This window comes from Bufo gargarizans, chromosome 9 (assembly GCF_014858855.1).
Source record: "Bufo gargarizans isolate SCDJY-AF-19 chromosome 9, ASM1485885v1, whole genome shotgun sequence".
In the NCBI taxonomy this organism is placed as follows: domain Eukaryota; kingdom Metazoa; phylum Chordata; class Amphibia; order Anura; family Bufonidae; genus Bufo; species Bufo gargarizans.
This window is the reverse complement of record NC_058088.1, coordinates 175,878,687-175,891,309: the sequence shown is the minus strand read 5'-3', so window position 1 is coordinate 175,891,309 and position 12,623 is coordinate 175,878,687. Positions and strand designations below refer to the sequence as shown.

General features: G+C 47.8%; 1 protein-coding gene across 1 annotated transcript in view; it reads right to left on the bottom strand.

Annotated features, from left to right (window-relative positions):
• Positions 1 to 12,623, bottom strand: part of ABCD1 (ATP binding cassette subfamily D member 1) — a 48,348-nt gene that overhangs the window by 16,530 nt on the left and 19,195 nt on the right. The window contains exons 4-6 of the mRNA XM_044306262.1: positions 12,143 to 12,311; positions 5,693 to 5,787; positions 1,263 to 1,408 (exon numbers count right to left, since the gene is read on the bottom strand). Coding sequence (XP_044162197.1) covers positions 1,263 to 1,408; positions 5,693 to 5,787; positions 12,143 to 12,311 — 410 coding nt within the window. The remainder of the gene's footprint in view (positions 1 to 1,262; positions 1,409 to 5,692; positions 5,788 to 12,142; positions 12,312 to 12,623) is intronic.

Below are 12,623 nucleotides of genomic sequence, written 5' to 3'. Positions count from 1 at the left end.
TCTGCACCTATCTGACATTAGTGGCATATCCTAGCGATGAGGTGAGGCCACCCCTTTAGGAAAGCCTAATGGAGTGCTTCTAAACATTATATTCCTGAATGCACCACAGTGCCATCTACTGGCGAGAAACTGAATTGCGTCAGGAGTTGTCTCGCCACAACTTCTCATCACCTTCCCACGCTCAGGCGCCTGCGCTGCCGTTCCATTCATTCTCTAAGGGACTGCGGGTTTAGTTGAGCAATGTGCTCCGTTATTTGAGTCTCATCAAGAATGAATCAGTGGCAGTGCACATGCGCGGTCATTGCTCCATTTAACCAGGGGAGCACAGTTTCTATGATCGGTCGGACCTGCACTGATTGGACACTTTTGACCTACCTTATGGATAAGTCCCGGCTCTTACTTTATGTGAGAATAACATTTTTACCCAAAAATGTGAACAGGAGATAATGGAACCCCTCCCAGTAAGGAGTCACAGATGCTAAGGAGTTAAAAAGGGATATTCCGATAGGTACAAGTTATCTCCTATCCACTGGATAGAGGATAACCATCAGATCTTAAAGGGGTTATCAGAGACTAAAAAATATCCCCCATATGCCAGACCCTTCACACTGATTATACTTACCTGGCTCCCCGCTCCTGGTCCCCGCACTGCCGCTTCTCCCCGTGCGCGGATGAAAACATCCGGTGTTGGGGAGGAGCAGCCAATGGCAGGCGACGACACTAGGCAGGCTCGTCCACGTCCCCGCCACCATGTGCGCGGCCGCTCCATTCATTTCTGAGGGAGTTGCGGAGATATTGAAGCGCTGTACTCTGCTATATCCGCAACTCCCATAGAATTGAACGGAGCGGCCGCGTGTATGTGCAACCAGCTTCTCCGGTCATTTTAGGGGAGCAGCAAGAGGCCTGCAGGGGGTACGGGGCCCCCATTCTCGTGATCGGTGGGATCTGATAGTTATCACCTATCTACTTGCCGTATGTGCCATTCGAAGGGTCTGTTCACATTTACATCGCAGATTCCATCACAACCGACAAAATAAAATACTGCTGCGTGCAGCGCCATTTCTCCTGGCAAAATAGACGCCTCGGCGGACCCCATTATATATATATCAATGGGAACCACCAGGGTCCATCGTGCAATGGATCCAGCACGGTTGTGGTTTCTGTTACAAATGGAGGCCGCAACGCTGATGTGAACAGAGCCTTACGTGATAACTGTGCTCGTGAAACGCTGGGAACACGTCCAGATAAAATGGCTACTGTACCTCTGTGGTATGTAAAACATGTGCTGCGGAGGAGGCTTGTACAGCACGCCGCTATATGCAGGCCACAGACCTCCCAATATGCGAAACAGGGAGCTTTTCCCGCAGCCATTGGGTCCAGTGATGAGAAGGTGCATCCCCTCTTCTACCTACAGACAGATGGGGGACAGAACACGAGGATCATCAGTGACAACGCATTTGGGAACCCCCCAAAACATCCCGAAAACACGACAAATGTACGATTATTTGTTCTTAAAATAGACTTTCCACGTTCTAAATCTCGCCATCCAATTCAGACCACCAGCGCTCCCAACCCCTGATGGCCGAGCATGCATGTGTTCCGATGGGCAGACGACGATAAGCCGCTTGTAGAACACCTCTAGCGGGGAGTTATAGGCAAGGCCTACTGAAATCCATCTACCCGATCCTTCTCTTCCCCGACATCTGTTATCGGGAGAGAGTTGGAAGCCCCTTCACACATAAGGTGATGGGGGGCGGGGAGTGGGTTCACTGCAAAATGTATGTGTTTGGGCAACATTAAAAGGGGTTGTCCAAGTTATATTTATTGATGACCTATCCTCAGGAGAGGTCATTAATATCAGATCGGCACCCAGCACCCCCGCCGATCAGCTGTTTGAAGAGGAGGCGCGCGCCGTGCCAGCGCTGCCTCCTCTTCATAGTTTACCTCCTCGCCGTCGCCTCTGCAGCGGTGAGCAGGTATAATTACACCCAACCCGCCCCATTCATTTCAATGGTTAGGTTAGGTGTAATTACACCAGCTCACCGAAGGTAAACAGTAAAGAGGAGGCAGCGCTGGCACGGCGCGCGCCTCCTCTTCAAACAGCTGATCGGCGGGGGTGCTGGGTGTCGGACCCCCGCTGATCTGATATTGATGACCTATTCCTGAGGATAGGTCATCAATAAATATAACTTAGACAACCCCTTTAATCTAATGTACATGATCAGCTTGAAGGGCATCTGTCAGCAGTTTTGTACCTATAACACTGGCTGACCTGTTACATGTGCACACGGCAGCTGAAGAAATCTGTGTTGTCCCATGTTCATATGTGCCCACACTTCTGATAAAAATTATGTTTTAATATATGCAAATGAGCCTCTAGGAGCAACGGGGCGTTACCATTACTCCTAATGGCTCTGCTCTCTCTGCACTTTGATTGACAGGGCCAGACAGTAAAAACGTCATCACCCTGGTCCTATCAAAGTGCAGAGAGCGCGGCAGTTACAGAGAGAGCAGAGTCTCTAGGAGTAATGGTGACGCCCCCGTTGCTCCTAGAGGCTCATTTGCATATATTAATACATTATATTTCTCAGCAGTGCAGGCACATAGGAACATGGGACCAACACAGATGCCTTCAGCTGCCAAGTGTACATGTAACAGGTCAGCCAGTTTCACAGGTACAATACTGCTGACAGATGCCCCTTTTAAAGGGATATTCCAGGATTGTAATACTGATGTCCTTTCCTCAGGATAGGCCATGAATATGTGATTGGTGGGGTCTGACGGTCAACCCCCCCCCCCGATCAGCTGTTCTGCAGTAGCTCCAGCAGCAGAACTCCACAGCTCCATCCACTGTGTAACTGCAGTGCTGCTCCCATTCACTTTGATGAGAGCGGTGCCACAGTTGGCATCTCCATCCATTGGTGGTAACAGCAGCGGAGCTACTCAGAAACAACTGGTCAGCAGGGGAGGACCCCCACCATTAAAATTCTGAAATACCCATTTAAAAGAAATCGTCTGATCTGTAGGCAGCACGTTCTAGCGCTGGAGGAGCCGAGCAGATTAGATCCCGTATAACCTGGATTATATTCATTGAAGTCTCTGCTTAGGAGTCCAGTGGGCGTTCCCCCCCAGTGAATGAGTCTTCATGGCTGCGGATAGGACTACACGTGACAGGTTGCCTCTGACACTGGGCAGTCAGCACAAATGACATAGATAGAGATATCTCTATCTCAGACCTACTAGAAATGACTACGCTGCGGTGATTCGGTACCAAGGTCACAGCTCTTGTATAAGGGAGAGTCCTGCGCTGCCAAATCTACCGGGTCCTTGGACGTTTGACTTTGCCTCCTCCCTATCACTGGTTAATAGACGATAATAACAAGCCGCGACATTCCTCTATAGAGATACCGGATGGAGTCAGCGACGCGGCTAATTAAGTTCGTTAACCAGAGGTAAACTGAGTATCGGGTTATCTGCTTATCAAGATTTCAGGGAAAGTTATCTGCAGCGATGGGATAAGGGAAGACAAACATGGACTGTGATTACTGCACCGGGATCAATTCGGGGGAAAGGTCAGGGCAGCGGTATTTCAGATCATGGCTGAAGTACGGCGCTACGTCTCCATGGCTCAATGTAGAAAGCGTTCCCTCCCGGCAATCGCCTGCTCGTTAGCGGAGGAGACCACTGCTATTAAATGCAGCCATCTCCTCCACAGTACGGGGAGGAGCGATCACTAACGCCATTGCTTGTCCCCATACAGAATCATTGCTTGCCAGCAGCAGAGGATGTTTAGATGGCACAATCTGCCACCCGGCAATCGCCTGCTCGTTAGCGGAGGAGACCACTGCTATTACGTGCAGCGAGCTCCTCTGCAGTACGGGGAGGAGCGATCGCTATTGCCATAGCTTGTCCCCATACAGAATCATTGCCAGCAGCAGAGGATGTTTAGATGGCACAATCTGCCACCCGGCAATCACCTGCTCGTTAGCAGAGGAGACCACGGCTATTACATGCAGCGATCTCCTCCACAGTATGGGGAGGAGCGATCATCGCTATTGCCATCGCTTGTCCCCATAGAGAATCATTGTTTGCCGTCAGCAGAGGATGTTTAGATGGCACGATCTGCCACCCGGCAAGTGCCCGGTCGTTAGCGGAGAAGTGCTGCCAATTCATGCAACGATCTACTCCACAGTATGGGGAGGAGCGATCGCTATCACCATCACTCGTCACCATAGAGAATTATTGTTTGCCGGTGCAGAGGATGTTTAGGTGGCACGATCTGCCGCCGGCAAACGACGATTTAGGTGACCACAAGAATAATTTCAATGCTCGTTCATCAGGTAATCGGCGGCACACAGGCAGATTGTCGCTAACTACCATCCATACGACCTCTCGTTAGCGATAATCTACCTGAACATCGGGCAATATAAAGGGGCCTTAACTTTAGCGGCAGACTACCAGTGTGTCTTTCGCCCAATCATTTTGTTCTCCCAGAAGCAGGGTTGGACTGGCCTTAGAGACCCTATAGGGAAATTTCCCGGTGGGCTGCCCGAGCCCTCCTCATGGCCATTAGATGGGTTCATAACCATTTGACGCTCTAAGCATCAATTAATGCTACGCTCCTCAGGTACTTCCCACAGGAGCCCTCCCGAACTCAGCTGTATCACCGTCCTCAGGATTGTGATGAAGGCTTGCCTACTTGTGTTGCCCCCGCCTTCTATCAATTTGGACCCGCCTAGAGCTATGCCCCCATTGTCTCAGATGGGAACCCCCCTTTAAAAAGGTATGTGTCATCTCGTTTTAAAGAGACGTCTCTCTGAGTCTTGCTAAGGAGAGTCTGTCCTCGGTCTTCAGCGTTGTACTGAGCACTGAGGATGCCTGTGTGTAACACGTCAGATAGGCAGGGTGATCGATCGGGCACATATAGTGAAGCAGGGGCTGGGGGATTGACGAGATCAGTAAAATCCTGAAAACTGAAGACAGACTCTCCTTAGCAACACCGATAGAGCTTTCATAAGATGACTCATTACACCCAGTTTTCTAGTATGAAAAAGCTTATTTCTATATTACAAAAATGTTTAACATCCCTGTGCCTGCTCTATATTAAAAATAAACTGAAATGACAATTGCATCTGTCAGCAGTTTTGTACCTATGACACTGGCTGACCTGTTACATGTGCACTCGGCAGCTGAAGGCATCTGTGTTGGTCCCATGGTCGTATGTGCCCGCATTGCTGAGGAAAATGATGTTTTAGTATATGCAAATGAGCCTCTAGGAGCAACGGGGGCGTTACCATTACACCTAGAGGCTCGGCTCTCTTGAACTGCCGCACCCTCTGCACTTTAACAGGGGTTACCTGATCACAACTGGTCCTGTCAATCAAAGTGCAGAGGGCGGGGCAGTTGCAGAGAGAGCAGAGCCTCTAGGTGTAACGACAACGCTGTTATATTTGCATATAATAAAACAACATTTTTCTCAGCAATACGGACACAGATGCCTTCAGCTGCCAAGTGCACATGTAAACAGATCAGCCAGTTTCATAGGTACAAAACTGCTGACAGATGCCCTTTTAAAGGAATATTCCAGTATTGTAATACTGATGTCCCATCCTCAGGATAGGCCATTAATATGCGATTGTGCCCTTTAATATCATGAGTAAACCTATAAACTGCTGCTCTTCTAAGCACTTACCCGAATATTGAGTCTGGCAACGACCACATCGCCTGTTGGGGTGACAATGGGAATATCCTCACATATGATGCCGTTCTCCACATCCACAACTTTTCCTGTAGAAGAAGACAGAAAGGACATTAATATACAAGTGTGATAAGGGATAGGGACAACCCTAGGGCTCTATTACACTGCGAGATTTAGCGGATGATTGTCCGGAAGGAAGCGTTTTTTTCCCCCCAACAACCGGCTGCTCGTCAGTGACAGAAACCATTGTTATTATTACATTCAGCGATCTCCTCCACAGTATAGGGAGAAGCGATCGCTAATGCCATCATTCGTCCCCGTACAGGATAACTATGTGCCGGCCGCAGAGCGTGATTAGACGGCGCAATCTGCTGGCATGCGATGATTTTTGTGACTATATAAAAGATGTGATTACACAATTAACAAGCGTTTGCGCGTTCGTTGGGTAATTGGTGGCACCTCTACACAGGCAAATTCCTATGAACGCTTGTGAGAGATGATCTGGCCAATGCCACAGTACTAGTTCCAGACACAAAGCACCATGTCATGCAGCCACCACTAGAGGGAGCTAAGCACCTGACTGCACACTCTTACTATTGATGTACTACCATATCCTGCAGCCACCACTAGAGGGAGCTAATCACCGGACTGCGCACACTATTATTGATGTACAACAGTATGCCGCAAGCTCCCTCTAGTGTTGGCTGCAGATAGTATGTTTTTAACCCCTCCAGCGCTATTGTACTATGCATTCTGTATTCAGAATGCTATTATTTTCCCTTATAACCATGTTATAAGGGAAAATAATAATGATCGGGTCCCCATCCCGATCGTCCCCTAGCAACCGTGCGTGAAAATCACACCGCATGCGCATCACTTCTATGGGGCCTGCGTCGCGTGAAAAAACGCACAATAGAGAACATGCTGCGATTTTCATGCAACGCACAAGTGATGCGTGAAAATCACCGCTCACGTGCACAGCCCCAAAGGAATGAATGGGTCCAGGTTTAGTGTGGGTACAATGCAATCAACTCACTCATTGCACCCGCGCAGAAAACTCGCCCGTGTGAAAGAGGCCTAAGGGTTATCGAAATACTAGAGACGTGGGCATTAAATGTGTAGAATAATTTTTTGTGCATTTTTTATTATTCTTTATTTAACAGTTGCCAGACTTTCATTTGGCAGAATTATATTTTTTTTTTTCTATTGCAATATACTGGCAGACTGATCATATAGCGCCCCTGTGTATTGAAGTATGCATGGGCACCTGACCTGCTAGGGCTTGCCGTTGGCCCCCCGCCTTTGCTGAGATCAGGCACTGAGAGGGTTAAGTGCCAGGCGTTGCGGAGGGAGCACTGCCGTGTGTTAAAGCCATCCTCCCGCCTGAGCTGGTGCCACTGTGCCCAGGCAATCACCTTGACATTACATGAGGTCAGGGTGTGCCAACAAGCCGTTGAAGGTTCTATAACGTCAAGATGCCGGAAGGGGTTAAAACTCTATGCCCTCGCAGGGGATTTGGAACCCAGAGCTCCAGCGGCGAAAAAGATACTTTAAGAAAAGTAAAGTAATCGGCACAGAATTTGGGACCCGATGATGACCTACTGACAAAAGATGGCGATTCACTTAAAGGGGTTGCCCATGGCTCTTTGCTTCCAAAAACCAGCACCACACCAGTCCACAGGTTGTGTGCGGTATTACAGCTCTGCGCCCATGGACGTCAACTGAGCCAAGGTGCAATACCAGACACAATCCGTGGATAGGAATGATGCAGTTTTTGTGTAACCTTGGACAACCCCTTTAAAACTTTCCAAAAAGATGCGTCATAGGAAAGAAGGCCACTTCAGTGTGAAGAATCTCATCAGATCTCAGTGGAAGGGCCCTCACAGCACAGAAACTATTTTGGCATCGATCCTGCTTTCGATCATAGTTGCTCAGTGCCAGGCTCCGCACAGCCTGATGGCACTTCTTGTCCCCCGGGCACAGACCTCACTGATCACGTGTCCTGTCCATAAAGATGGTCATAAACTGCAATGGCCACTGCCACGTTATTTGGACACCTGGTCTGCACAAGTAATCCATCCCATGATTGATCAGCTAAGTGTCATCCTCTTTCTGTCTAGTGGGACGACATGTCACCCTGGTGGGCAAAGGCTGACCACCATGGTCAGAAGACATGTCGTCATGCAGAGGAGGATGCAAATCGCAATGGGGATCTGTCGTGGCGGGAACTGAAGGTCTCCATACACATCGGACTAGTGTTGGCAGCACCCGCCTTTTAGAACAAATGTTTTTTATTGCATTTTCCTTCAAAATACAAGAGTACATTAACATACAGAAAAGAAACAAAACTAAGAAAAGCTGTTAAACAACAGTAAGCTGTTCTAAGAGAGTTCCAGCAGTGTGAGTATAAAGTAGGAGCATCAACTACTTGGGATGATTGCATGGCTCGAAGCTAACCAAAGTTTCCAATGGCTTACATAAGAGCTATAAGAGCAGTTCATATATGCCATCGTTTTTTCGTACGCACAAGAAGTGTTCAGCAGTGTAACCACTTCCTGAGTGGGGGGGATAGCAGGGGATTTCCAATACCGCGTTAACACCAATTTGGTAGAGATTAGGATATGTCCCATTAGATACCTATCTTGCAACGGATGATCCGTTATACCCAGAAAAACTAACGCTAGTTCAGGGGGAAGGTTTTACGCTTCTTCCCAAAACAGAGGTAATGAGAGCAAAGCTTTCACTCCAAAAACTTGTAATTTTGGGGCAGGACCATAGGACATGTAAAAGAGATCCCCTGCCTCCACACCCCCTCCAGCAGAGGGGAGACGTTCCTGGATAAATGTGACTCAATCTATCCGGGGTTAAATACCATCTTAACATGGTTTTGATAGCTGCCTCGTAATGTGAAACACATATGAAAGTTTTGGAGATAAAAGAAAGTGAGGCGGACCAGTTTGGGGCGGTGAATTCCTGGCCTAATTCTTTCTCCCAGGATAAGAACGGAGCTGATTTCACAAATTCCTGTTTGGAATTAAGTGCGGCATATATAGGACGTAGGCCAGACGTGGCGTGGGATGGCGTGTTCCAAAGGTCAATAACCTCTTTACATGCATGCACCCGAAACGGGTCCTTAGAGTTCAGCAGGTGGCGTATTCTAAGATATTTATAAAATTCTCTATGTGAAATGGAATACTGCGAGGTCAAGGAGGAGAATTGCTTCAAATGGGGGCCATCAAAGAGAGACGCTATGCAGGAAAGTCCGCTGAGCTGCCATTTAGTTAAATTTAGATCGGGGACGAAGAAATCTAGTGTCTCTAAGGGAGCGACGTTCTTAGTCGAGAATTCCACCTTGGCGGCTCTGGAGTGAAATGACCTCCACGCAGATACCGAGGAGGATGGGAGACTTGGTAGAGATCCCAAAGAGAGTGAGGGGTCGAGAGCTGCTATAAGAAAAGCTTTCAAATTACGTTTCGGAGTCGTAACCGTCTCAATATGAATCCAGTGATGTGCTAGGTCTCCACGCCACCACTCCCTCAGGGAACCCACTTGTGAGGCTAAGTAATAATCGTATACATTGGGCAGGCCCAGACCACCAGCTTTCCTAAACTGGTTCAATAAATTGCCTGCAATACGTGGTTTTTTGGGTGACCAAAAGGTAAGTATTAAGTAGTTTATTAATTCGATGAAAAAACGATGTTGGGAGAGAAATGGGCACCGTTCTAAATACGTACAAAATTTTTGGGAGGGTCACCATCTGAAAGGTTGCTATGCGGCCTACCCACGAAATTTCGTGTTTGCTAAACTGAAGCAGATCCTTTCCTACTGTATCTAGCAAGGGGAGGTAATTGAGTTTATATAGGAGCTTGGTGCTTCTGGCCACTTTAGTCCCCAAATACTGTACCCCCTCAGCCTGCCAATCTAGTTGGAATGTAGACTGGAGATCTGATAGAGGACCTGCTCTAACGTTAATAGGTAGCGCTTGAGATTTCTTCTCATTAACTTTATAGTAGGAGTAGGTGCCGTATTGCCGAATTATATCCATAACTGCGGATAGAGAGGATGTCGGGGAGCTGAGTGTCAGTATGACATCATCAGCATATAAGGATAGTTTATGTGCTCTACCTCCAATTTCAACCCCCTTCACCTCCTCCGCATTGCGAATAGCTTGTGCTAATGGTTCAATGGAGATAATAAATTTGAGAGGGGAGAGGGGACATCCTTGGCGGGTACCATTAGTTATCTTAAATGGTGATGATAAAGCGCTATTTACATATACCCTAGCAGAGGGATTGCTATAAAGAGCCTTAACAGCTCCAAGGAATGGGCCACACAGTCCCATAGTTTGTAACACCGAGAAGGCGAAGGACCAATTAATACGGTCAAACGCCTTCTCGGCATCCAGGGTAACCAGCAGCGCCTCCACGCCCGATCCCTCTATGTAGTCCACTATGTTCAGAACCCTTCTCGTGTTTCCGTTAATTTGTCGACCTTTAATAAACCCAGATTGGTCACAGTCTATTAAGGAGGGAAGAACCGGGGCTAATCGAGCAGCTAAGGCCTTTGCGTAAATTTTTAGGTCTGTGTTTAACAGTGAAATGGGCCTAAAATTTTGCGGGACATCAGGCGTCTTGCCCGGTTTCGGGATGGTGACTATAACTGCTGAGAGCATTTCAGACGGAAAGGATCCATTTGAAAAACCTTCCTGCAGGGCATCTTTCATATATGGAAGGAGAATATCGTGAAACGTCTTATAAGCACCCGCCTTTTAAAGGGCATCTGTCAGCAGTTTTGTACCTATGACACCGGCTGACCTGTTACATGCGCACTTGGCAGCTGAAGACATCTGTGTCAGTCCCATGTTCATATGTGTCCGCAGTGCTGGGAAAAATGATGTTTTATTATATGCAAATTAGACTCTAGGAGCAACGGGGGCGTGGCTGTTACACCTAGAGGCTCTGCTCTCTCTGCAACTGCTGCGCCCCCTGCACTTTGATTGACAGGGATCACATTTTCACTACCTGTCCCTACCAATCAAAGTGCAGAGGGTGCAGCAGCTGCAGAGAGAGCAGAGCCTCTAGGTGTTAGGGCAACACCCCTGTTACATATATTAAAACATCATTTTTCTCAGCAATGCGGGCACATATGAACATGGGACCAACACAGATAAGTTCAGCTGCCAAGCGCACATGTAACAGGTCAGCCAGTGTCATAGGTACAAAACTGCTGACAGATGCCCTTTAATTCTCACCTTAGTGTGCCTTTGGAAATTAAAGAACAGGGACTAAAGTAAAAAATGCTGTCCAGCAGGGGACGCCGTGAGAAGATTACAGGGCTTTACCCTTTGGGAAATGTTTGCCTACGTCAGCTCTAATCAGGCTGAAGACATAACTGCACACGTGCTATAAGCCACTTAGCAGTCCATGTGATGCTTGTGTTATGCTCATTTATTCATGCCTGAGGGTTAAAAGCGTAACGTGTAGGCAGCAGCGATTACAGTTACTTTGCATGCCCTCAGATATACGCCCTGAGTCACGGGTCACACAAGAACCGGAGCGATGGCCTCCATTCAGTTTCTTGAAAAGCTGGATTCCCGGCAGATGTGTCAGCGGCATTCCCTATGTGTCAGCTTAGGACAAACTGGCGACCGAAAAGGACAACAATATAAAATTTGTCATTTATCGTTTCCAGTGTCACGTGACGGGCCCACTCCGGTATTAAAATAAAAAACCTCCAGCGGTCAGCAGAGAAACCAGGCTACAAGCCATCTACTTTCCCTACAGCACCTCCGCAGGACAATAGGAGTATTACATACATGGTGTCCACTGACATAATTGGGCTGGGTGCACATGAACATGCCTGGTCCTCCATTCTATGAAGTCGCTTGCTAATTGATGGAGGTTCAAATGAGAGACCCCGCTATTAAAGTACGACATACTTGTAGGAGACTAATTTTTTTTATTTTTTCAAGACTATTTCTTTTGCCACCATTTTGAGGTTAGTAATTCATTTACATTCTGATGGAAATTAAGTTTTTTTTATTTCAGTTTCCACTGGACCCAGAGCTATCTGCGTATGGGCACAGATATCCCGGTGATGCGATCAAAGGGGGAGTTCTCCTTTCTTTCCCCTTGTAGGTCATGGTCTGCTTTGAATGCGACACACGAGGGGTTAAATGACAGATAAGAGGTTGTAAGATGTCTGATAGAAGGTGGGACCCGCACCTATTTTGAGAGTAAGGCCCCTGCTCATAGAGGTAGTCACAGAATGCCCTCTATGGGACTTCTGAAAATAGGCGAGTAGGCTATTGTCTATTTTCAGAACTCCCATATAAATGAATGGACAGTGCGAGACAAGACCCTGTTCTCAAAATATCGGGTATATATGCGCCATAGAACGCCAGCTTTCTTCCAATCAGTAGGAGCACACAGAACATCTCCTTACCTTTTATCTCCAGCGGACCTTCAATTCGAATCCCATGCTGAATCATGTTTCTTTCGTTGGGATTGACTCCTTCAGATTCTCCGAGACGCTTGTAGACGCCATTCTGTACATCCTCAAAGACCTCGAACATCTCGTGAACTCGTGCCGTGTAACCGGCCAGTTCCGTCACCTGCCAATAACAAATTGGGGCGCGGTGAGCTAATGGAGGAGGGCAACACCCAGGAAGTCAAGGAACACTCACAAAAGAAGGAAATTGGAAACGGTCCATTTAGGGTCCATCAGCTGTATGAAGAGAAGGCACGCGCGCCGTACTCACTTGTCTCTTCCTGCCCACCATAGACATAGCAGCAGCGAGCAGGAAGAGAGACGAGGGACGGCACATGCGCACGGCGCGCTCTCTCTTCAAACAGATGATTGGCGGGGGTGCAGAATATCAGACCCCCACCGATCTGATATTGAACGGTCATCGATATTAAAATCC